This window comes from Vulpes vulpes, chromosome 13 (genome assembly GCF_048418805.1).
Source record: "Vulpes vulpes isolate BD-2025 chromosome 13, VulVul3, whole genome shotgun sequence".
NCBI classification, from domain to species: domain Eukaryota; kingdom Metazoa; phylum Chordata; class Mammalia; order Carnivora; family Canidae; genus Vulpes; species Vulpes vulpes.
The window spans coordinates 86,234,899-86,257,722 of NC_132792.1; the positions used below are offsets into that span (position 1 = coordinate 86,234,899).

Sequence of the window (22,824 nt, forward strand, 5' to 3'; positions counted from 1 at the left end):
CTTTGTAGTACAACTTGAAATCCGGCATTTGTGATGCTCCTGGCTCTGGTTTTCTTTTTCAATATGCCCCTGGCTATTTGGTGTCTTTTCTGATTCCACACAAATATTAAGATGATTTGTTCCAACTCTTTGAAGAAAGTCCATGATATTTTGATAGGGATTGCATTAAATGTATAAATTGCCCTGGGTAATATTGACATTTTCACAATATTAATTCTTCCAATCCATGAGCATGGAATAATTTTCCATCTCTTTGTGTCTTCCTCAATTTCTTTCAGAAGTGTTCTGGTAGTTTTTAGGGTATAGATCCTTTACCTCTTTGGTTAGGTTTATTCCTAGGTATCTTATGCTTTTGGGTACCATTGTAAATGGGATTGACTCCTTAATTTCTCTTTCTTCAGTCTCATTGTGAGTGTATAGAAATGTCACTGATTCCTGGGCCTTGATTTTGTATCCTACCACACTGCCGAATTGCTGTATGAGTTCTAGCAATCTTGGAGTGGAGTTTTTTGGGTTTTCTATGTACAGTATAATGTCATCCACAGAGGGAGAGTTTGACTTCTTCTTTATCAATTTGAATGTCTTTTATTTCTTTTTGTTGTCTGATTGCTGAGGCTAGGACTTCTAGTACTATGTTGAATAGCAGTGGTGAGAGTGGACATCCCTGTCGTGCTCCTGATCTTAGGGGAAAGGCTCCCAGCGTTTTCCCATTGAGAATGATATTTGCTGTGGGCTTTTCATAGATGGCTTTTAAGATGCTGAGTAATGTTCCCTCTATCTCTACTCTCTGAAGAGTTTTGATCAGGAATGGATGCTGTATTTTGTCAAACGCTTTTTCTGCATCTCTGCATATCATTCTTGTTTTTTCTCTTATTGATATTATCTGTCACTTGATTGCTTTATGAGTGTTGAACCAGCCTTGCATCCTGGGGATAAATCCCACTTGTTCATGGTGAATAATCTTTTTAATGTACTGTTGGATCCTACTGGCTAGTGTCTTGGTGAGAATTTTTCCATCTGTGTTCATCAGGAACAATGGTCTATAATTCTCCTTTTTGGAGGGGTCTTTGTCTGGTTTTGGAATCAATGTGATGCTTGCCCCATAAAATGAATTTGGAAGTATTCCATCCCTTTCTATTTTTTTGGAATAGCTTTAGTAGAATAGGTATTGTTTCTTCTTTAAACGTTTGATAGAATTCCCCTGGGAAGCCATCTGGCCCTGGACTTTTATGTCTTGGGAGGTTTTTGATGACTGTTTCAATCTCCTCATTGGTTATTGGCCTGTTCAGGTTTTCTATTTCTTCCTGTTCCAGTTTTGGTAATTTGTGGTTTTCCAAAAATGCGTCCATTTCTTCTAGATTGCCTAATTTATTAGCGTATAGCTGCTCATAATAGGTTTTTAAAATCATTTGTATTTCCTTGGTATTGGTGGTGATGTCTCCTTTCTCATTCATGATTTTATTAATTTGAGTCTTTTCTCTCTTCTTTTTAATAAGGCTAGCTAATGGTTTATCTATCTTATTAATTCTTTCAAAGAACCAACTCCTGGTTTTGTTGAACTGCTCTACAGTTCTTCTGGTCTCTATTTCATTGAGTTCTGCTTCGAACTTTATTAACTCTCTTCTTCTGCTTGGTGTAGGTTTTATTTGCTGTTTTTTCTCCAACTCTTTTAGGTGCAAGATTAGCTCACGTATTTGAGTGTTTCCAATTTTTTGAGGGATGCTTCTATTGCGATGTATTTCCCTTTTAGGACTGCTTTTGCTGTATCCCAAAGATTTTGAAAGGTTGTATCTTCATTCTCATTAGTTTCCATGAATCTTTTTAATTCTTCCCTAATTTCCTGGTTGACCCTTTCATCTTTTTTGTGTGTGTGTGTGGTGTGCTTTATTTATTTATTTATTTTTATAATAAATTGATTTTTTATTGGTGTTCAATTTGCCAACTTACAGAATAACACCCAGGGCTCATCCCATCAAGTGCCCCCCTCAGTGCCTGTCACCCATTCACCCCCACCCCCCGCCCTCCTCCCCTTCCACCACCCTTAGTTCGTTTCCCAGAGTTAGGAGTCTTTATGTTCTGTCTCCCTTTCTGATATTTCCCAGACACTTTTTCTCCTTCCCTTATATTCCCTTTCACTATTATTTATATTCCTCAAATGAATGAGAACATATAATGTTTGTCCTTCTCCGTTTGACTTACTTCACTCAGCATAATACCCTCCATTTCCATCCACGTTGACCCAGCAATTGCACTGTTGGGGATTTACCTCAAAGATACAGATGCAATGAAACACTGGGACACCTGCACCCCGATGTTTCTAGCAGCAATGACCCTTTCATCTTTTAGCAGGATGGTCCTTAACCTCCACGTGTTTGAAATCCTTCCAAACTTCTTCTTGTGATTTAGTTCTAATTTCAAAGCATTATGGTCTGAGAGTATGCAGGGGACAATCTCAATCTTTTGGTATTGGTTGAGACCTAATTTGTGACCCAGTATGTGGTCTATTCTGGAGAAAGTTCCATGTGCACTTGAGAAGAATGTTTATTCAGTTGCATTTGGATGTAAAGTTCTGTAAATATATGTGAAATCCATCTGGTCCAGTGTATCATTTAAAGCTCTTGTTTCAGGTAGCCCGGGTGGCTCAGCAGTTTAGTACCACCTTCGGCCCAGGGCGTGATCCTGGAGACATGGGATCGAGTGCCATGTCACGATCCCTGTGGGGAGCCTGCTTCTTCCTATGCCTGTGTCTCTGCCTCTCACTCTGTGTCTCTCATGAATAAATAAAATCTTAAAATAAAATAAAGATCTTGTTTCTTTGGAGATGTTGTGCTTAGAATATATGTCATTTGCAGAAAGTGCTGTGTTGAAGTTTCCTGGTATTAGTGTATTATTATCTAAGTATGTCTTCACTTTGGTTATTAATTGATTGATAGACTTGGCAGCTCCCACATTAGGGGAGTAAATATTCATGATTGATAGGTCCTCTTGTTGGATAGATCCTTTAAGTATGATATAGTGTCCCTCTTCATCTCTTACTACAATCTTTGGGATCAACTCTAATTTATCTGATATGAGGATTGCTACCTCAGCTTTCTTTTGAGGACCATTTGAATGGTAAATGGTTCTCCAACCTTTCCTTTTCAGGCTGGAGGTGTCCTTAGGTAAAAATGAGTCTCTTGTAGACAGCAAATAGATGGGTCTTGCTTTTTTTTTTTTTTTTTTAAACTTTTTTATTTATTTATGATAGTCACACAGAGAGAGAGAGAGGCAGAGACACAGGCAGAGGGAGAAGCAGGCTCCATGCACCGGGAGCCCGACGTGGGATTCGATCCCGGGTCTCCAGGATCGCGCCCTGGGCCAAAGGCAGGCGCCAAACCGCTGCGCCACCCAGGGATCCCCGGGTCTTGCTTTTTTATTCAGTGTGAAACCCTGCATCTTTTGATGGGATCATTTAGCTCATTCATGCTCAGAGTTACTATTATATATGAAAGATATGAATTTAGAGTCATCATAATAACTATTCAGTCCCTGATTTTGTGGATTATTTCTTTGGGCTTCCTCTTTCTTTTACAGGGTCCCCCTTAATATTTCTTACAAAGCTGGTTTGGTGGTCACATATTCTTTCAGTTTCTGCCTACTCTGGAAGCTCTTTATCTCTCCTTCTATTCTGAATGACAGCCTCACTGGATAAAGTATTCTTGGTTGCATGTACTTCTCATTTAGGTCTCTGTGGAGAGGTCTGCTGTTAATCTAATATTTCTCCCCATATAAGCTAGGGATCTCTTGTCTTTTGCTGCTTTAAGGATTTTCTCTTTATCTTTGGAATTTGCAAGTTTCACTATTAAATGTCAAGGTGTTGAGCGGTTTTTATTGATTTTAGGGGGTGGCCTATCTCCTGGATCTGAATGCCTGTTTCCCTCCCCAAATTAGGGAAGTTCTCAGCTATGATTTGTTCAAATATGCTTTCTGGTCCTCTGGCCCTCTCAGTGCTCCCTGGAACCCCAATTATATGTAGATTTTTCCTTCAGAGTCTGTCATTTATTTTCTTAACCTTTGATCATGGTCTTTTAATTGTTTTTCTCTTTTTTCCTCAGCTTCCTTCCTTTCCATCAACCTGTCTTATATGTCACTCACGCTTTCTTCTACCTCATTAACCCTTGTTGTTAGGACCTCCAGTTTGGATTGCATCTCATTTAATTGATTTTTAATTTTGGCCTGATTAGATCTAAATTCTGCAGTCATGAAGTCTCTTGTTCCCTTTATGCTTTTTTCCAAAGCACCAGTAGCTTTATAATTGTGCTTCTGTATTGGCTTTCTGACATTGTATTTAAATCCAAATTCTGTAACTCTGTGGCAGAGAGTACTCTTTCTGATTTTGTGTGTGTGTGTGTGTGTGTGTGTGTGTGTGTGTGTGTGGTGAGTTCTTCTTTCTAATCATTTTGCTTAGTGTAGAGTGGTTGTATGAGCAGGCTGTGTTAAGAATATGAACCACCACCTAAGTAAATTTCACTCTAGATGATTCTGCCGAGGTCAGAGACCAGAAATTGAAAACAAAGATCAGAACAAAATAAAACAAAAGGACCACTAAAGTGAAAAGCAAATTTTAAAACAAAGTAGTAAAAAAATAAAAGGCCATGAATCCAATTGAAGAAGAGGGGAAAAAAAGAAAAGAAATAGAAAGAAGAAAAAAAAAGGAGAAGAAAAAAAAGGGGTACTGGGAGATGGTGGTGGTGAAGAAGTTGTAGTGGAGGGAGAATGTAGTCTACCTGAGGGGTTCTAGAGGGTGATCCTCTTGTTTCTGAGTATGTTAAGTTCTGGATGTTAGAAGATGCTCATTCCCAAATTTATATAAACCAGAAATACTTGTAGAAAGCAAAGTAGTATATTTTGGTTGTAGAAAACCAACCAAAATATAAATGAGATAAAAGAGGGGGGCAGAATGAGCATGAGGAATCTCACAGAATAAACCGGCACAGTATTCCACTTGGTTCTGGGTGCATGCTGGTCATGTTTTAGAAGGTATTAACTTCCGCCATTGTAGAACAAAATGAGGCAGAGAAAACACAAAACACAAAACGACAGCAAAAAAAACATATCTTGTATATCTCCCAAAGTTAAGTTGAGTATGTTGAAGGGAATCTAGAAGTGGAAAATATATCTAGGACCTGTAATTGTAGAAATATGAAAGTCAAAATGGAAGAATCTTAAAAATGAAGAGGTGGTAAGATATTGTAGTTAAGGTGGGAAAAGAGAAAAAAAATGGAAATTTACAGTCTGATATAAAAAAGAAGTTGTACTAGAAAAAGGAAGAAAAAAAATTCGGAGGGTTATCCTCTGGTTCTATACACTGTAAATCCCTCGGCTTCCCCTAGAGTTTTCCAGCACTGCTTGGTCAAGAACTTGCTCTTCCCCTGTCCATCCAGTGGGTCTCTGGGGGAGGGGCTGCTGTGCTGATTCTCAGGTGTGTGCACCTGGGGGAGCTGCCCCGCCCCCTGCCAGGTGCAGGACTCAGTGGGAGCTGTTTATCCTGTGAGGCCCCTGCTCCCTGGCGGCCCCACTCCGTCCCAGGCACAGGGTGACACCAGGAGGAACAACAACAGTGGCGGCGGCAAGCTCTCCAGCCCTGGAGTCAGCTCCCGCAGTATGTACTGCAGCTCGCAGTCTGCACTGGCCTAGGTGCTCTCGGGGGGCGGGGGCACTGACGTAGCTTGGGGGCACCTGGCGGCAGGAGCGTTCCCTCTGTCCTGTGTCCTCCCCACCTCCGTCTGTCCTGGGGGAGTGCAGGATCTTGGGCTGTGTCCCCCGTGCCCTGGGGTCCAGGGCCTACACTGCTGGAATCGTGCTCCCGGGGCGCCTGAAGGCAGCAAGCCACAGCCCCCTCCAACCGGAGCCCCCACCTGACCCACCCAGCTTCTCCCCAAGGCCCCGCCAGGTGTGCTCCAGCCTAAAGGGTGGATCTTGGTTTAGCCTCTCCCAAAGTGCAAGATACTTGTGTCCTCATTTCACAGAGAATTTACCACAGGTTTTAGCTGAAATCCATGCCTCATCTTCTTCCAGGACCCTTCCATACATTTAAAAATTTGTTTTAACTGGGAGGCTCTAGAGAAATAGTAAGACTATCACCATTCTGATTTGGTCCTCATATCTCTTATCGCCACCCACCCACCCCCAGCCTGCCCTTTACTGAGAGGCATGGGGAAAGGGACTTCAAAACCATCTGTGCATTTTTTTCTTTTCAAGGCAACCATTTATCTTAAAGATCGCTGCTTCCTTTGCCTCTCACTAGATTCATTATCACTATATTGTGCTATTTTCATTAGCACAATAAAGCAAGAAAGTGCTTATGAGAGGAAAATACTATTCTTAACATGGCAGGAAGTCAACGTCTAAATCAAAGGACTTGGTCCTGCAGCCCAGGTGCCCTTATGAAAGCAGGCAGCCAGCAGTGCTCACTGCTGCCACCCAACAGAGGAGCAGATTCTAAATAGCAGCAATTAGGACAAACAGTAATTAAGAAATTAAGCATGTGTTAATCACCAAATACTTGACAATTTATGTTTTAATGAACAGCAATTAACCTAAAATTAAGTGTGTTCCATGCAGGTTACCATTGTGATTTGTACCTGTAGAATACTCTTCTCGAAAGAAAGAAAGAAAGAAAGAACGAAAGAAAGAAAGAAAGAAAGAAGAAAAGAAAGAGAAAGAAAGGAAAAAAGAAAGAAGAAAGAAAGAAAGAAAGAAAGAAAGAAAGAAAGAAAGAGAAAGAAAGAGAAAGAAAGAGGGGATCCCTGGGTGGCTCAGTGGTTTAGCGCCTGCCTTTGGCCCAGGGTGCGATCCTGGAGTCCCGGGATCGAGTCCCGCGTCAGGCTCCCGGCATGGAGCCTGCTTCTCCCTCTGCCTGTGTCTCTGCCTTTCTCTCTCTCTATGTCTATCATGAATAAATAAAAAAATTTAAAAAAAAGAAAGAAAGAGAAAAAGAAAGAAAGAAAGAAAGAAAGAAAGAAAGAAAGAAAGAAAGAGAAAAGCTACATGAAATGAATTACAATGCAAGAATACTTTGCTAAGAAACATTCTGAAACTCAATAAATGCCGAGTTAAGATAATGTTAGGGGAAAGAGTAGGAAAACAAAAGATCCCCAAGGAAACTTACTATTTTTTTTTTTTTTGGAAACTTACTATTTAGAGAAAGTACACAGGGTAGTTGTGTCTACTTTTAGCAAAAACCTCTCCAAATCCAACAACTGCAAAATTCAGACTCTGACCAAGCTGAGAAACAACTAGTGTGTAGTAGCCAAAACCCAATTGCCATTCCTAACAAAAAGAGAGAGAGAGAGAGAAAGAGACAGAGAGACAGAGAGAGAGGAGAGGACAGGGGCAAGGAGCCCAGTGTGGCAAACCCTGGAGTTATGTGGGGCCTTTGCTTCCCATGGTACAGAGTCCAGAGCAGGCTAATACCAGGAACACTCAGGAAACCTCACCTTGCATTTTGTATGAGAGCAAGGTCTGGAAAGTTCTGCTGGAAAGAAACCGGGTTCACTTTATTTCACCTAGTTTCATGGAAGGATTCATTCCTGTAACCCTTTTTCACTGAGTATCTTCAGCCATTCCACTAAATACATTTAAAGAGTGACTTAGGAGGAAAGCACTCAAATATTAGCTATTTCCCTTGTTCTGTCTACTACAATCTTAATCTTAATAAACTACCATTATTTATGGAAATGCTAGCACACCCTAAATGTGCTTTTCCATTTATCTTTACACCATGCACTGCCTCTCTATTTTGTTCCATAATTAGTGAGGTTCCATAGGTTTAAGTCAGTTGCCCAAACTTACAAGTAAACAAGGTTGATACTTAAGTCAGTTCTGCTTAACTCATGGTATATGTTCTACTATACTATGATGCAGCCTATTTCCAAATAATACTATAATATGAAAGTCCTTTATAACAGTTAATTCTGGGGGGATTCTTGGGTGGCTCAGCAGTTTCGTGCATGCCTTTGGCCCAAGGCGTGATCCTGGAGTCCTGAGATTGAGTCCCACATCAGGCTCTCTGCATGGAGCCTGCTTCTTCCTCTGCCTGTGTCTCTGCCTCTCTCTATTTCTGTGTGTCTCTCATGCATAAATAAATAAAATCTTTTTTAAAAAAGTTAATTCATCAATCTTAACTCATATCAAAACTATTAATAAAGTGTAAAAAGCATCTTTTAGAAATAAAGTGCTTTACAGACAAGAAATATTTTAATATGCTAATATTTCAAGTATATGTCCACTCTACAGAAATGTTTTAGATCTCTCTAATGTATCTTGCAGCCTAAATTCACTAATGTAGAAGTGATGTCTGGGGGAAAGCTGATTTCCAGTGCACTGACAGAGGGTCTCCCAAGGGTCCCAGTTCCTTCAGATGTTCATGTCCTACTATCTTGCCCGTGGCTTTCTAATACGGAAATGGTCTGTCTATATCGTAAAAAGGCATCATTTAGAAATTGACTCTTATGAACTATGCTCACATGACACCAGAAAATATTTTTAAAATTTTGTGATTTAAAATGTAATACTGCTGACCCTTGAACACGGGTATGAACTCTGTGAATCTGCTTACACCTGCATTTTTCTCAATAATTACAGAACAGCACTACAAACATTTCCTTTTTGAAGTGAAAGGCCTGTACTTGGAAAACTATAAAACACTAATGAAGGAAATTAAAGATAACACAAACAAATGGAAAGATATCCCATGCTCATGGATTGGAAGAATTAATATTGCTAAAATATCCAAATTACGTGAAACAATCTACAAGATTTTTTTTAAGATTTTATTTATTTATTCATGGAGGTACATACAGAGAGAGAGACAGAGACAGAGAGGGAGAGAAGCAGAGACACAGGCAGAGGTAGAAGCAGGTTCCATGGGAACCTGACGTGGGACTCGATCCCCGGTCTCCAGGATCACACTCTGGGTTGAAGGTGGCGCTAAACCACTAAGCCACCAGGGCTGCCCTGCAATCTACAAGGTTAAATGCAATCCCTAGCAAAATACCAACAACATTTTCATAAAACTAAAACAAATGATACTAAAATTTGTGTAGAACCACAAAGGAGGGCAGCCCAGGTGGCTCAGCGATTTAGCGCCGCTTTCAGTCCAGGTCATGATCCTGGAGACCCAGGATCAAGTCCCATGTCGGGCTTCCTGCGTAAAGCCTGCTTCTCCCTCTGCCTGTGTCTCTTCCTCTCTCTCTCTCTCTCTGTTTCTCATGAATGAATAAAAGCTTTAAAAAAAAAACACAAAAGACCCCAAACAGTAATCTTGAGAAAGAACAAAGCTGGAGGTATCATCATTCCAGATTTCAAGCTATACTACAAAGCTATAGTAATCAAAACAGTATGGTATTGGCACAAAAACAGACACAAAGATCAATGGAATAGGATAGAAAGCCCAGAAATAAACCACACCCTATATGGTCAATTAATCAATAACAGAGGAGGCAAGAATATAATGGGGAAAAGCTCTTTAAAAATGGTATTAAGAAAGCTGGACAGCTACATGCAAAACAAATGAAATGGGGCTACTTTCTAACACCACACACACACACACACACACACACACACACACACAAATCAAAATGGATTAAAGACCTAAATATGAAACCTGAAATGTTTTCTTAACATTTTTCTGGCTTATTTTAAGAATATAATATATAATACATATAGCATACAAATTTGTGTTAATCAACAGTTTATGTTTTTGATAAGGCTTCTGATCAATAGTAGGTTGGTTATTAGTAAAATTTTAGGGGAGTCAAAAGTAATGCATGGATTTTTCCAGTGCATGGGGGGTTGGCACTCGTTACCTCTACAATGTTCAAAGGTTAACTATAGTCACATAGGGCAGACTCACATCTTTAGACTAACAGAATTTCTGATAGATAAATCGAGGTGGGAAATTAACGCAAAAGCAGATGGGCTCACACGATTCACGTTTTTAAGAGCATCAGGATATGATAGCCATCACCTCAGTAAAGGCAAGCTGACCCAAAGAGCTAAGGGCTGCATTGGGCAAGGAAGCTCTTTCCTTGGGCAGTGCTGCCCATGCACAGGCAACTTACTTTTCTAACTGTTTTCTGGTCATCTCCAGTTAGGTTGACACCTTGGGCCAGGGGTAGGAATAGGATTTGGTAGATGTTCTCCTTCTTACTTGCCTTTGTTAATATGGTTTGCCTTTCTCATTCCAACTGGGAAACATCATTCAGGTCTTCCATGGTGATTTTAAGCCCTATTGTTCAGTGTCTGGAAGGTTTCCTGCTGATATCTCTATTATCTCATCTACAGAGTGCCGTTTATCTGATAGCTTGTGTTACTATTAGAGTAATGATTTCAGTAAGTTCACTGCCCAGCAGATAAAGAAGAAATATGCCTTTCACTATGCCTTTAAAACTTTAAAAACTAATGTTTGGTGGTAGGGCTCAGAAATTAAACTAACAAGTGACCTTTCAGTGGATCCAAACCTTTTACAGATGTTGATCACCAGATTCTTAACAACCTAGCAATGCTGTATTAAAGAATCTCTACAAATCCACTTTTAAATCAAAAGTAGAAAGCTATTCCTAATGAATCAACCAGTGAACCAAAAAGAAATAGTAATTATGAAACAAACAAGGGGTAGTGAAAGGGGAGGTGGGTAGGGGGATGGGGTGACTAGGTGACAGGCACTGAGGGGGCACTTGGCAGGATGAGCACTGGGTGTTATACTACATGTTGGCAAATCGAACTCCAATAAAAAATATACAAAAAAACCCCGCAATAGTGAGAATTAGGTTCTGATTCAACTTGATAAGTCATGTACTGCTCATTATGTAAGAGAGGTTAGAGCGGGAAGTAGGTGGATCTGGGGGGTGGGGGTCAGAGGGTCACAATTGGGGCGGCTAACTATTTTATTCAAAAGAGCCCAAGAAAGGAAGAATTCATTGGAAATCACAATGGCCTGATATATAGGACCACCTCACTTTCAATATAATTCCATAATTCCTTTTTAAAGGCTGATCTCCTAAGATCATTAAACTAAATCATTCCTCTCATTTAAACTGTCTGAACTAGATGTGCCAAGGCTGTTAGGGACTGAATGCTGTGTCCCTCCCCAGTTTCATATGTTGAGGCCCTGAACCCAATGTGATGATACTTGGAGATGCAGCTTTAGGGAGGCAATCTGGTTTAGATGAGGTCATGAATGTGGAGCCCCCATAATTAGCATCCTAATAAGAAGAAGGGAGACAAAAGCTCTTTCTCTCCATATGCACACACAGAGGAAAGGCCACTGAGCACACTGTGAGAAGACAAGAAGGAGGCCATCTAAAAGACAGGCCCTCACCAAGAATTAAATCTATGAGAATCCTGCAGGAGGACCTCCAGGTTCTACAACCATGAGAAAAGAATGCCTATCATTTGAGGCACCCACTCTATGGTAATTTGTCATAGCAACCTGAGCTTAGACAAAAGCAAAATACCACTGTAAGATCTGGATTGCAGCCAATGTCAAAACTAAACCAATGCATTGGACTCCAGAGGCGTGAGGGGCCCAAGGGTGTTCACCCCTAGAGATTCTGGGTGGGCAGTGCTAACGTAAAAGAGAGGAAAATCGGAGCACAGATGAGCAGACGTACCTTCTGATCTTGCCTATAAGTTTGTCCCACTGCCTTTATCCAGCATATGCCTGGAGTCTAAGGCAGAACCAAGTGCACGTTCCAGAGGGACAATGGGAACATCATAGACCTATGTCCTCTCTATTTTGGTAAGGTCTCCTCCAAAAAAAGTTTCTAAAAGCACAGCTTCTTAGCCTAGTCCATCATATAAAAATTTTTGAAACCTAGCTTAACCAAACTCACTTCCCCTGATTCCTTTTTAAGACTATGGAAAAAGAAACTTTGTCCCAGAAACAATTTTTTTAATTATGCCACTGATTGCTAATCTAGTTATTAAAAAGGTTATTTGTTAAATAGGGTATTTTCCCTGTGGAAGAAAAACTTTTTTTTTTTTTTTGAGATTTTAAGATCTTATCTACTTATTTGAGAGACAGAGAATAAGCAGTGGGGAGGGGTAGAGAAAACAGAGAGAGAGAGAGAGAAGCAGATTCCCTGCTGAGCAGGGAGCCCAATGCAAGGCTTGGGACTTGGAGATCATGACCTGAGCAGAAGGCGCACGCTTAACCGACTGAGCCACTCAGATGCCCCATTCTCTTGGCATTTTATGAATAAAACAGAACATATACATTGGAGAAAATTTAGAATATGACAGATGGTAGAAAGAAAAAAGTTCATATCACCTGTTACCCTACTAGCTAAGGAGATATCACTTTTTAATATATTTATTTCAGCATATATTTTAGTCTTTATTTTATAATATATATTATACATTGTTATATATACCTTATCATATAAACATTATTTTAAAATTAAAAAAACATAATATATAAAATTTAAACAATGGGATTTATCATTTTATACCAGTTTTTCCCCTTAGCAACATAAGCTTCAAGAGATCATTAAGTGGCTTCCCATGACATTATTCTTAATTGTTGCAAAATGCATTTTTGTATTGAGGTAACATAAATTAATTAACGCTCTAATGTTGGAAATAATACTGTTTCTGATTTTTCATCATTATAAATAAACTGCCATGAAAATCCTTATAGTTAATTATTTGCAACCATTTTTCCCTACTTAGGATGAATTCCTAACAGTAAATTGCTAAATTTAGACCTACCTAATTTTTAACACTCTTAAAAGAAGTGTGCTTTTAAAAGACTTTGAACAATTTATGTGTGTACTATTTAACAATCTACACATGTACTATTCAAGACACATGTATCTCTCAATCATTAAATTCTAAAAATTGTTGCAGGTAAAAGGGTAGAGAGACAAATGAGGCACAACAGTGACAGCCCATTTATTCCCATTATCAAATCCAGGGGGAGAGGAACTAGGATTGATGCATCTTTCCTAATAAACACCAAACCTGCAAAATGGATTCCTGGGTGTTGTGCCTGCCATTAGGAAGATGAGCAGCCCTTGAGAAGACTCAGATTTCCCTTCCCTGAGTCTAGCCAAGCACCTCAATTAAATATGAGAGATGATCTTGGATCTATGTTCCAGCTGGCTCCTAAGCGAGCCAAAGGAATTAAGGAAGAGAGAAGCAAAATATCTCAATCCTCTTAATGAATCCTCTTAGCTTGAAATTAATTGAGTATTTTTCTCAATATCAAGTTATTTAAAGGTACTGTGGACAAAGGTGTGTGTGTGGGGGGGAAGCACCAAATGCCATTGTCACTAATTCCCCCCCTTTGATCCTGAGACAGGATGATCTTGTGATACAAGTCACTCTCCTCTAGAAGAGACATGACATCAGGGTTGCTTTGGTGCCACTTTTTAACTATTCCTGGCCTCCACTCTTTAGTTACTCTAAAGGAGAACTCCACATGGGTAACGTGGCTCTTAAAAGAATATCCCAAGTAACAGGACAGCAGCCCCTCCAGGACAAGGACTTAGCCTATATATGTTATTTTCTTTCCACTGGGATGCGAACAAGGAATGCACCTAGCTAGCTGGTCCACTGAGGCTCACTTCTTAATGACATTTACTCCTGTGAGAAAACCCATGAACAAAAGGGGCTTCCTCTTTTAGAATCAAGTGCTATGTCTCTGTTGGTCAGATACAACTTATTTAATATAGCACTTGCAGATAACGTTTCCTGCCCTGCTGTGGGTCACTTAAAACAACATTTTTGTTTTTATTTTTCTTTTACTTTCTTAAAACAACATATGCATAAACAAGTTTGAAAGGTGTTCGTTACTCATTTTTCAAGGTAACACACTGAACACACTCCTTACCATAAGGAAGCATAAGGTTCCCTAACCTCGATATAAAAAAAAAAAAAACCTATACTTTTTTATAGTCTCCAATTATACTAATATACAAACTATATTTTCAGAAATTAGAAGATGCATCAAAAACAGGAAATGAAAACAAAGTACATACCTGATAAAAATTAGGCCAGAATGTACTAATGGCCAGTTCTGCCCTGTTCCACGTGCGGGTAGGGTCTCCAGATATGTTCCAGATAGGATTGCCCAAAGGCCCGTTATTAACCTTCACGTAGACATTGAGTAACCCAGGAGCAGCGTTATTCTTGCTGGACACAAAATAGTGAAAATCAATGCAGTGGGTATCATTTTCTTTCAGCTGAGGTAAGAGGAGGTGGGCTCTCTGGCCCTCAGGTCTTCCAGATGTGTTCACCAGCATGAAAGAGCCTATGGAAAGAAAATCAAAGGGAAGTTACAGCCTGAAATACTAATTTCTGGTCATTTGTCAAGCTGCCATCATTTATGTGGGTTGACATTGCAATACACCATATCTTACTTAGGCTTTTAGAGTTCCTGTCTCTTTCATACCTTTTCACCTCCAAGTGTTTGCCAAGAACAGTGAATAGAAAGTTCCCTTGAAGTTACTGCAATTAGTCTCCTAAGCAACAAAAATATGCATAATTTGCTGCCCTGCACTGATTATCTGGTAGTCACTAGCCACATGTGACTATTTATATTAAAATTAAGTAAAATCTGTAATATTAAAAGTCTAGGTCCTGAGTCACATTTCAAGTGTGGCTGGACATATGTGGCTCATTGCTCTCACATTGGCATGCACAGATACTGAACCTCTCTATAGAACCTCAGAAAGTTCTATGGGACCATACTATTCTCTACTGGTACCACCATTTGGTAATTGCAGCCATTTAATATTCTCATGTAACCTAGAGAGAGAGAGAACAGATTTGCCTAATTTGTGGAATCCTAGAAAACTTCACTGGCCCTGTGATTCTCCTTTTTGTCAATACAATATAATTCTCTTGCAGTTTAGTGCTACCATCCCTTCCCCATTGCTTTAACAACTGACTTCTTGATAGTGGAGATGTTTTTGTGACAGATATGACAGCATGTACTGATGCAACCATTGAATCAAAGGATGGTCATTTGCAGAAATATCTATGAGCAATTTGTATCTTTATATCCACAGCACTAGCCTACCCATGACTGCTGAAGAATTTCCACATGGATTCAGGCTTTCAGATACCTTGGCATCAACTGTGTCACTCAGGCCCTCCCCATGTCTAAGATCAACAGAAATGGCAATTAAAATAATTATATTAATTTTATATATCATTTATTTTGCCTTTATCTTGCTTATGTAAATATAAAGGAAGATAAAAGCAAAATATTCTAAGATAAAAGGGATAAAAGGGAAAACAGAACATCATAAAGCCTTTTTGGCAGAGAGGAAAAATGTATTGAAGCTCTAGGGGAAAGAGCACCTAAATTTGGAGCATAAAGATGAAAAAAGAAAGTATTACTCACATATGGTTGGACTCATGATTTCTACTGGATGAGGATACTATTCCCCCAGTTGAATAGTCTTTTTAAAATTTCCCCTATTGTGAACCATAATTTTCAAGGACACACATGTATGTATGTTTGTGTGTGTATATATTTTAGTACACACCCAACAGATATCTATAAACATACATACACTACTAGAAGAAGTGTAGTTTTTCTTTTCTTGTCTACAAACTGTGATTTCCTAAACAGCAAAAGGAGAAGATCACCTTTCCCAGAGAATTATTACAAGGACAAAATAAAAAACATAAATGTAGTTATATCTTCTATAAATTAATAGGCTACTGTTAAGGAAACAATATTAGACAATGTTTACTGAAGGCTGTTAGTAAGAGGAGCTAGTAGTGTTAATGACATTAAAGACAAACAGGAATTGAGTCACAGAGAGATTAGGAAGCAGTTTATCCAAGTTTTAGGATGAGTTAGTGGCCACAGCAAAACTTTGAGCCTCTGAGCTTCCAGCCCATTACTCACCCTGCTACACTCCAATAACCCCATGTTTCTTCATGTGCCATTTGAGCATATATGAAGAAAACAAAGCCCTTCACGACAGTGAAGGAAAATTATAGTTGCTCTTTGAAAACAGAGCAATTTTTCAAGAGATGAATGTTATGCACCTGGAAATATGAAAGCCAAGCCACAAGGGAAGGGTTATCTATGGAACATATATTCCAATAATAAGGAAGAACTACAAATGTGATTTAAGAATGAGTTGGGGGCTCAGAAAGGGAACAAGTAGCAAGGGAATATCATTGAAATGATTCGGGGTTAGCTGCATTCTACAAAATGTAAAAAACAAAAACAAAAACAAAAAACAAATCTTCAAAATAGGCAGGGTCGACCAACCCCATCACCACTCTAAAGCTGGCTGTTGGTGTTTACAACACAAGTTCAAAATCGTACTTTTCTCTTTGTAGTAAATCTGAGCAGATCTATTCTGTATTTGATCAAGTGGGGCTCCATCACCCACAACATAGTTACAATGTGTATTGTGACACGGCCCACCATGATGTGGCCTTGAGGCCAATGCTGAATCAGCAAAACATGTAGTAGTGCCCTAAGGCCAAGGAAAGTACTTCTTGCAGAATTTCCATCAGTGAAACTCAGGCAGTCACGGTGGTAAACATGGAAGCATGGCAAAATGTGTATTTCCTGTATCCTGTGACATCTAGTTTGGATGTCTGGATGAAGCTGAAACAGAGAAGTCTCTTTCCACATGTTGGTATAAACTGGATAGCTTCCTACCATTACTGTTCAGGGAATCACCAGGAATCCCAAAAATATTATTCTTCTAGCTGAGCCACCGATCCTCCACTATACTCCGTTCCAGCACAAAATGCTGCGTCAGCTTTCTGAGCTGTCTAATGTATGCAGAAATTCTTAACTTGAGGTCAAAGTGAAATTTAGGTATTGTAAGTTATAAACACTCAAATGATCATAATTTTTATACTCCTTTCTCCTTTTTAACCTTTTCAAGCCAAAAAAATACAGTCTGTTTTGTTACCTGGGGTGCTTCTGAAATGCAGGTTAGCTCAAATCAGATTAGCAATTAGGGGCATGACATCCATATAACACTAAAGTCCCTCGGGTTCATGTGTGACTTTCTGCAGGACCTAAAAGTTATCAAGCGATCTCAACAAAGGGCTTCATGATGACCTTTTAAACAAAACTACAGTCCTGCAGTGGCGACTTCACTCAGGGGAAGAAGTGGCAAGAAGTTGAGTGGTTTCCAGAGCCATCCTCTCCATTCTGTGAAGCGGCCTGGTTAACTGCAAGAACAGAAGAAGAAGCTGTGGAGCTTCTGCCCCCCTCCCGAGTTGAAAAGGAAGAACATTGACTGATGGAGAAGACAAACCCTGAATCCTATTCTTAAGTTAGCAGAAAGTGATCTCTATTAGAAGGGACTTAACTGTAGCAGAAGGACAAAGCCAGAGCCGTAGGGTACAGGGCTGAGGATGCAGTCACTGGGATTCGGAATGCCAGAGAGGAGTTGATAAGACTAGTATTTTTAGAAGCGTTGTTACTGTTTTTGTTGGCTCTCCAGCTACAGAGCTGCCCAGCTTTTGAGTGGTCAGCCCCAAACCCGTTTTTCTCAGAAAATCTATCACTTCCAAGTATGTGCTTCTGTGAAATTAGTCAGAGATCTTCCAAGAACATGGGTGTGGTGTTGCTGGAAGTGCCAGCTCTATCCATGCCACCTTCTTCACCTGTTCTGGCCTCAGAAAGCAATTATGCCTGGACTGGTCACAAGTAAAGTTGTTCTTCCTTTTGACAGTAGAGAAGCCGCCTGAACGCACTATGGTCAATACACACGGTTTTTAGGGAAAAGTCTCCCTTTACCAAGCACCTTCCCTGGGGTATGGTCACCTGAGAGTTCCTTTTTGTTTTTCCATCCAGAGTCTCTCCATTGGGATTTTAATGTAGCTCCCATAATTAATGTTAATGTATAAAGGCACTTAGGACCATGCATGCCATATAGCAGAAGTACAGAAAATGTTGGTGATGAGTATTATTATTACTTTGTTTTTCTCGTACCTCAACCAAATGTGTGGCTTCTCTAAATTACCTGCAATTCCTTACCATAGAGCTTGATCTATTTCCACCTGTCCTCTTCACAGCCTCCTGGTCCTATTCCTATTTCTCTAAGTGATAATTTCTAAGTTTCTTCTCATGAGAAAGGAACATTAGTATTGAAGGGTTACAAAACCTTTAACACACTTGATCTTGCCCCTACATTTAAGCTTTGGGAAGAAGATCTTTATTTCTGTGTGTGGTCATGAGGTCTTATCTCACAGCTTCGAAGTACAGAAGATGACATTTCAGCCAACACAAGTATTTCCTGACAGTTCTACTTGATTGTCTTATGGTGAGTTTACATGAGAAAGTGTGAACACTTACATTTAGCACACTCTGGCAAACCCAGAATCCTGGGGGTGAATTCACAATTGTGAATACAGAAATGGCAGGTAGGATGGAAGAGATGTCTTTTAACTGAATTCATCACCTATCGGCAATGAAAATAAAATTAACTCGCCAATGTTTAAAGGATCCAAGGCATTTATATTCAATTTTAGACTATTAAGTCTGTTTTTAAAAATATCTCTGTATGGCTGAATGTTTAATTTTCACTTCCTGCTTCAATGTTTTGGCTGTGAGGAAATGCATTTTCAAAGACTAATTGGGTCTCCCTCAGTAGGTGCTTCCTTACCTCAATTTTTTTTTTCCCCAACAAAAAAACACTCCAACTGGGCAAATAAATAAAAGAAATCAGAATTCAAATTAGCATAGAAATTCTGCTTGTGTTCGAATAACAAAACACCCTTAAGTCACAAGTGTAGAAGTTGAGAATATAACATTGCAGGCAAATGAAAAGAGCTCCACGGAACAGAGCTGGCTTCAAATGGGAGAGTTTTAAAAGCACCCTTTGAAGGACTTTAAGAATCCTTATTTTGGATTCTCTGGAAAGGAAAGACTCTTACAAGAACATGAAAAATGCACATTCTTAAATCTTTGGGTGAATTAAATTTAGCTTAATCATATCTACTGGCAAATGTTTTTGACTGGACTATCTTCCATCATTGTTTGTGACAGCAGCCAGAGCTACATATAATTAGTTATTCCCCTCTACCCCGTCATTAAAATTTGCATTGTTGTGGTAAAAACTAGATTTTTAAAGGCGAAGGAAACTGCATGAATTCTCCTCATACATTTCAGAAACTTTGTGTGCCCAACAAAAAAGGAGCGTTTTCTTTCATCCAGTAAAAAGAGAGTATTAGGTGTTATTAAATACTTTGGCTGGTGGAGAAGCAGCATTTTATCAACTTGAAAAGGAAAAGATTTTCTACCCCAATTGTGTCTCTTTGGCATGGGGATTATTTTAAGCTGGCTATTCTTTTTCCCTCTCTTTTTAAAAAATTATTTATTTAAATTCAATTTAGTTAACATACAGTGGATTACTAGTTCTACCCCCCTGAAACTAAGGGGTAGTATTTAGTGATTCATCAGTTACATAAAACATCCAGAGCTCATTCCATCAAGTGCCCTGCTTAATGTCCATCATCCAGCTATCCCATTCCCCAACCCAACTCCCCCTCCCCGCCGCAATGACTCTCAGTTTATTCCCTATAGTTAAGAGTCCCTTAAGGTTGACCTTCCCTCTCTATTTTTTGTCTTATTTGTCCTTCCCTTCCCCTATGTTCATTTGTTTTGTTTCTTAAATTCCACATATGAGTGAGATCATATGGTGCCCATATTTCTCTGATTGACTTATTTTACTTAGCACAATGCCCTCTATTTCCATCCACATCATTGCAAATGGCAAGATTCCATTATTTTTGATGGTTCAGTAGTATTCCACTATGTGTATATAGTATTCTACTGTGATCTATCTATCTATCTATCTACCTACCTACCTACCTACCTACCTATATCACAACTTTATCCATTTATCTATCAATGGATATCTGGGCTCTTCCCAGTTTGACTATTGTGGACACTGCTGCTATAACACTGGGGTGCAGGTGCCCCTTTGAATCACTATGTTTGTATCCTTTGGATAAATACCTAGTAGTAGCTGGTTATTCTAAACAGCAGGCACAGGAAGCTCTCAAAACTGAGTAGAAGTTAGCCTTGCATAAGAGACACTTACCATGGGAAGCTCTATTTGTAACAGTGTCTCCCTTCCTGTACCAGGAAGAAGGGGAAAACCACATTTCTAGAAACTTATCAATAGAGAGGCAAATACTTAAATGTTCACAACAACCTTACTCTTGTTGACTGCTTTTTCTTCCCAGACTCACCACCTCCAACATCCTCTGTCTTTAGCTGAAGATAGTATTTAAGATGATGGTTTCAGCCATTTTAGGGAGTTCCTGTTCTAGGGTCTCTCCCATGTATACAGGAAGGGTACATGATATTAAACTTCTGATTGTTTTCTCTGCTTAATCTGTTTTATATTAATTTAATGATTAGACCAGGCAAAGAACCTAGAAGGTGCAAAGGGGCAAAATTTGCCACCTCAAAGTGTGTCTCTTTGACATATGGATAATTTTAGGCAGATTATTTTTAAGAAATGGAAGGCTCAGGAAGAAACTTAGACCTTCCCCCTAAAAGAATTTAGGTAGAGGAGCTGCTCCAGAAAGTGAGCCATCATCATAGATAATTACTATATGAGCTAAGTGTGGTAGACAGGCAGGAACTTACAAAAGTCTGTTTGTTAAAATTCTTCTCTATGTCCCATTGTTTCTGCATGACCCAGCAAACAGCTACTTGCCAAACATTTACTCTTTTTTCATCTTCCTGTGAAACATCCTTCTTCCCTTTGAGGTTCTGGATGTCCACCTCCTTTTCCTTGGTTCTGGATGGCCTCTAAGCTTCAACTGCCTAACTGCTTGAGGGCCTGATAGTCTTACAAACCCCTTCCCCTCGTCTGTACATATGTAATTAACTTTTATTTTCTCCTGTTAATCTGTCTTGTGTCAATTAAATTCCTAGACCAGCCAAAAAACCCTTGAGGCACAGGAGAAATTTTTTCCTCCCTAACAAAGGCAAGAAGGGAACATTACCCACCCCCACAAATTTTAATGCCATTATAAAATTCACTTCTTAAACCTCTTAATTTTAGTAAAAGCACATGGATGATCGGCCTTTCTCTTACTTTGGCTGTTTTGTCTTTTTTTTTTTTTTTTCCTCTATGACCATGTCTTCAAATGTATAGACTTAAAATCCAAAAGCCATTTTGGATTTGTAAGTTCCATTTTTGCTGGTGTACATCTTGCCTCTAGTTAACATGGCCATTCTTTCTTCTTCTAACCCATTATACATACCAGTTGTAACAATTTAGTTGTCTAGAGAAGTGTTTTTTGAACACTCTATGATGAGGGGCCATTTTTTAAAAATATCCAATGCATCTCATCAAATTTATGTAAAATGCAATAAATATGGACTTTCACAAAAGAATAAAAAGACTTGCAAAATGCAACCCCAAATTTGTTACTAGATTAAATAGATGTAAATCACTGTCAAATTTCTATAAAATTTTCTAATGACTTGCTCTTGATTTCTATAGCGGTCATGGGCAGGATCAATGTGTTGACCAGCTCTGACGTGCAGACCACACCAAGTGGTATAGGCTTAAGGTTCACATGAAATAGTATACTGGTTCCCAAGTACCCACATGTACAGTTTTTTCTTAATGTGGTAGGAAAATACTAAGACGGACAAATTGAAAGAAAGGAAGGGGAAAAAATTCTCTGGTTTCTCAACCCAAGGATGAAAGCTATCAGGCCAAACCCTTTGACTGTGAAAGAAATTGGCTGAAGAAAACACAAAGGGAACATAGGAAGTGAATGGAGAGAGAAGAGGCAAACACGATCACAGGGAATGGAAAGACAACACCAAGACTAAATTCAGAAAATAACTAGCTTTGAGGCAAGGAAGAGAGGAAGAAAGCTCCAAAAACACATCTTGGCTATTCTTGAGAAAAGGAGAATGCAGGGAAGTAAACTGTGCCACCCAGTGCCTGGGCTGGGTTCTATATCTTTCCCATCTCATTAAATCCTCGCAACAATAAAGACCCACAGATACACAGAGGACAGTTAATTCACCAAAGGGTCGACCAACAGCATCCGATGGAGCTAAAAGGAATCTGAATTTTTCATGTTCAAACTCTCAATGCAATGCTCTAAAACCAACGTTTTTCAAACGCTTTGACCCAACATAGTACCAAATACATTTTATTTTATTTATTTATTTATTTATTTATTTATTTATTTATTTATTTTTTTAATTTATTTATTTATGATAGTCACAGAGAGAGAGAGAGAGAGGCAGAGACACAGGCGGAGGGAGAAGCAGGCTCCATGCACCAGGAGCCTGACGTGGGATTCGATCCCGGGTCTCCAGGATCGCGCCCTGGGCCAAAGGCAGGCGCCAAACCGCTGCGCCACCCAGGGATCCCCCAAATACATTTTATATTCATCCCAGCACACACATCTGATGTTACATGTGAATACACACACAAACATACAAAACTTGTATGAAGAAATGTGTGTCACTATTCCTCCTGCCATGTGTATGTGTATTATACTCACATTTCCCATTCTATTCTGCTCCATTTTGCAACATACGTAAGTAAAACAATGCTGGGCACAACCCACAACAGATTCTATACCCCATCCATGTATGCTTTCAGGTCATACAGCAACTCCTTTCCCAATCACCAAAACGAACAAGATCTATACTGTGCTCCATCCGCTTCCTTCATAAGAGTGCTTTTTATTTTTAATTTGTAATTTTAAATTTGATCTCATCCTTCAAATACCAAAATATATCCCTCCTCCTGTTCCCTCAGCCAGCACTAACAATGGTCCTAAGGAACATGTCTTTTCCAA

The 22,824-nt window shown here is 39.4% G+C and overlaps 1 protein-coding gene across 11 annotated transcripts in view; it reads right to left on the reverse strand.

Moving 5' to 3' along the window:
• Positions 1-22,824, reverse strand: part of PTPRM (protein tyrosine phosphatase receptor type M) — a 777,617-nt gene that overhangs the window by 472,196 nt on the left and 282,597 nt on the right. For all 11 annotated transcript variants that reach the window (XM_072734918.1, XM_072734917.1, XM_072734916.1 and 8 more), the window contains exon 3: positions 14,025-14,296. In XM_072734918.1, the coding sequence (XP_072591019.1) occupies positions 14,025-14,296 (272 nt within the window). The remainder of the gene's footprint in view (positions 1-14,024; positions 14,297-22,824) is intronic.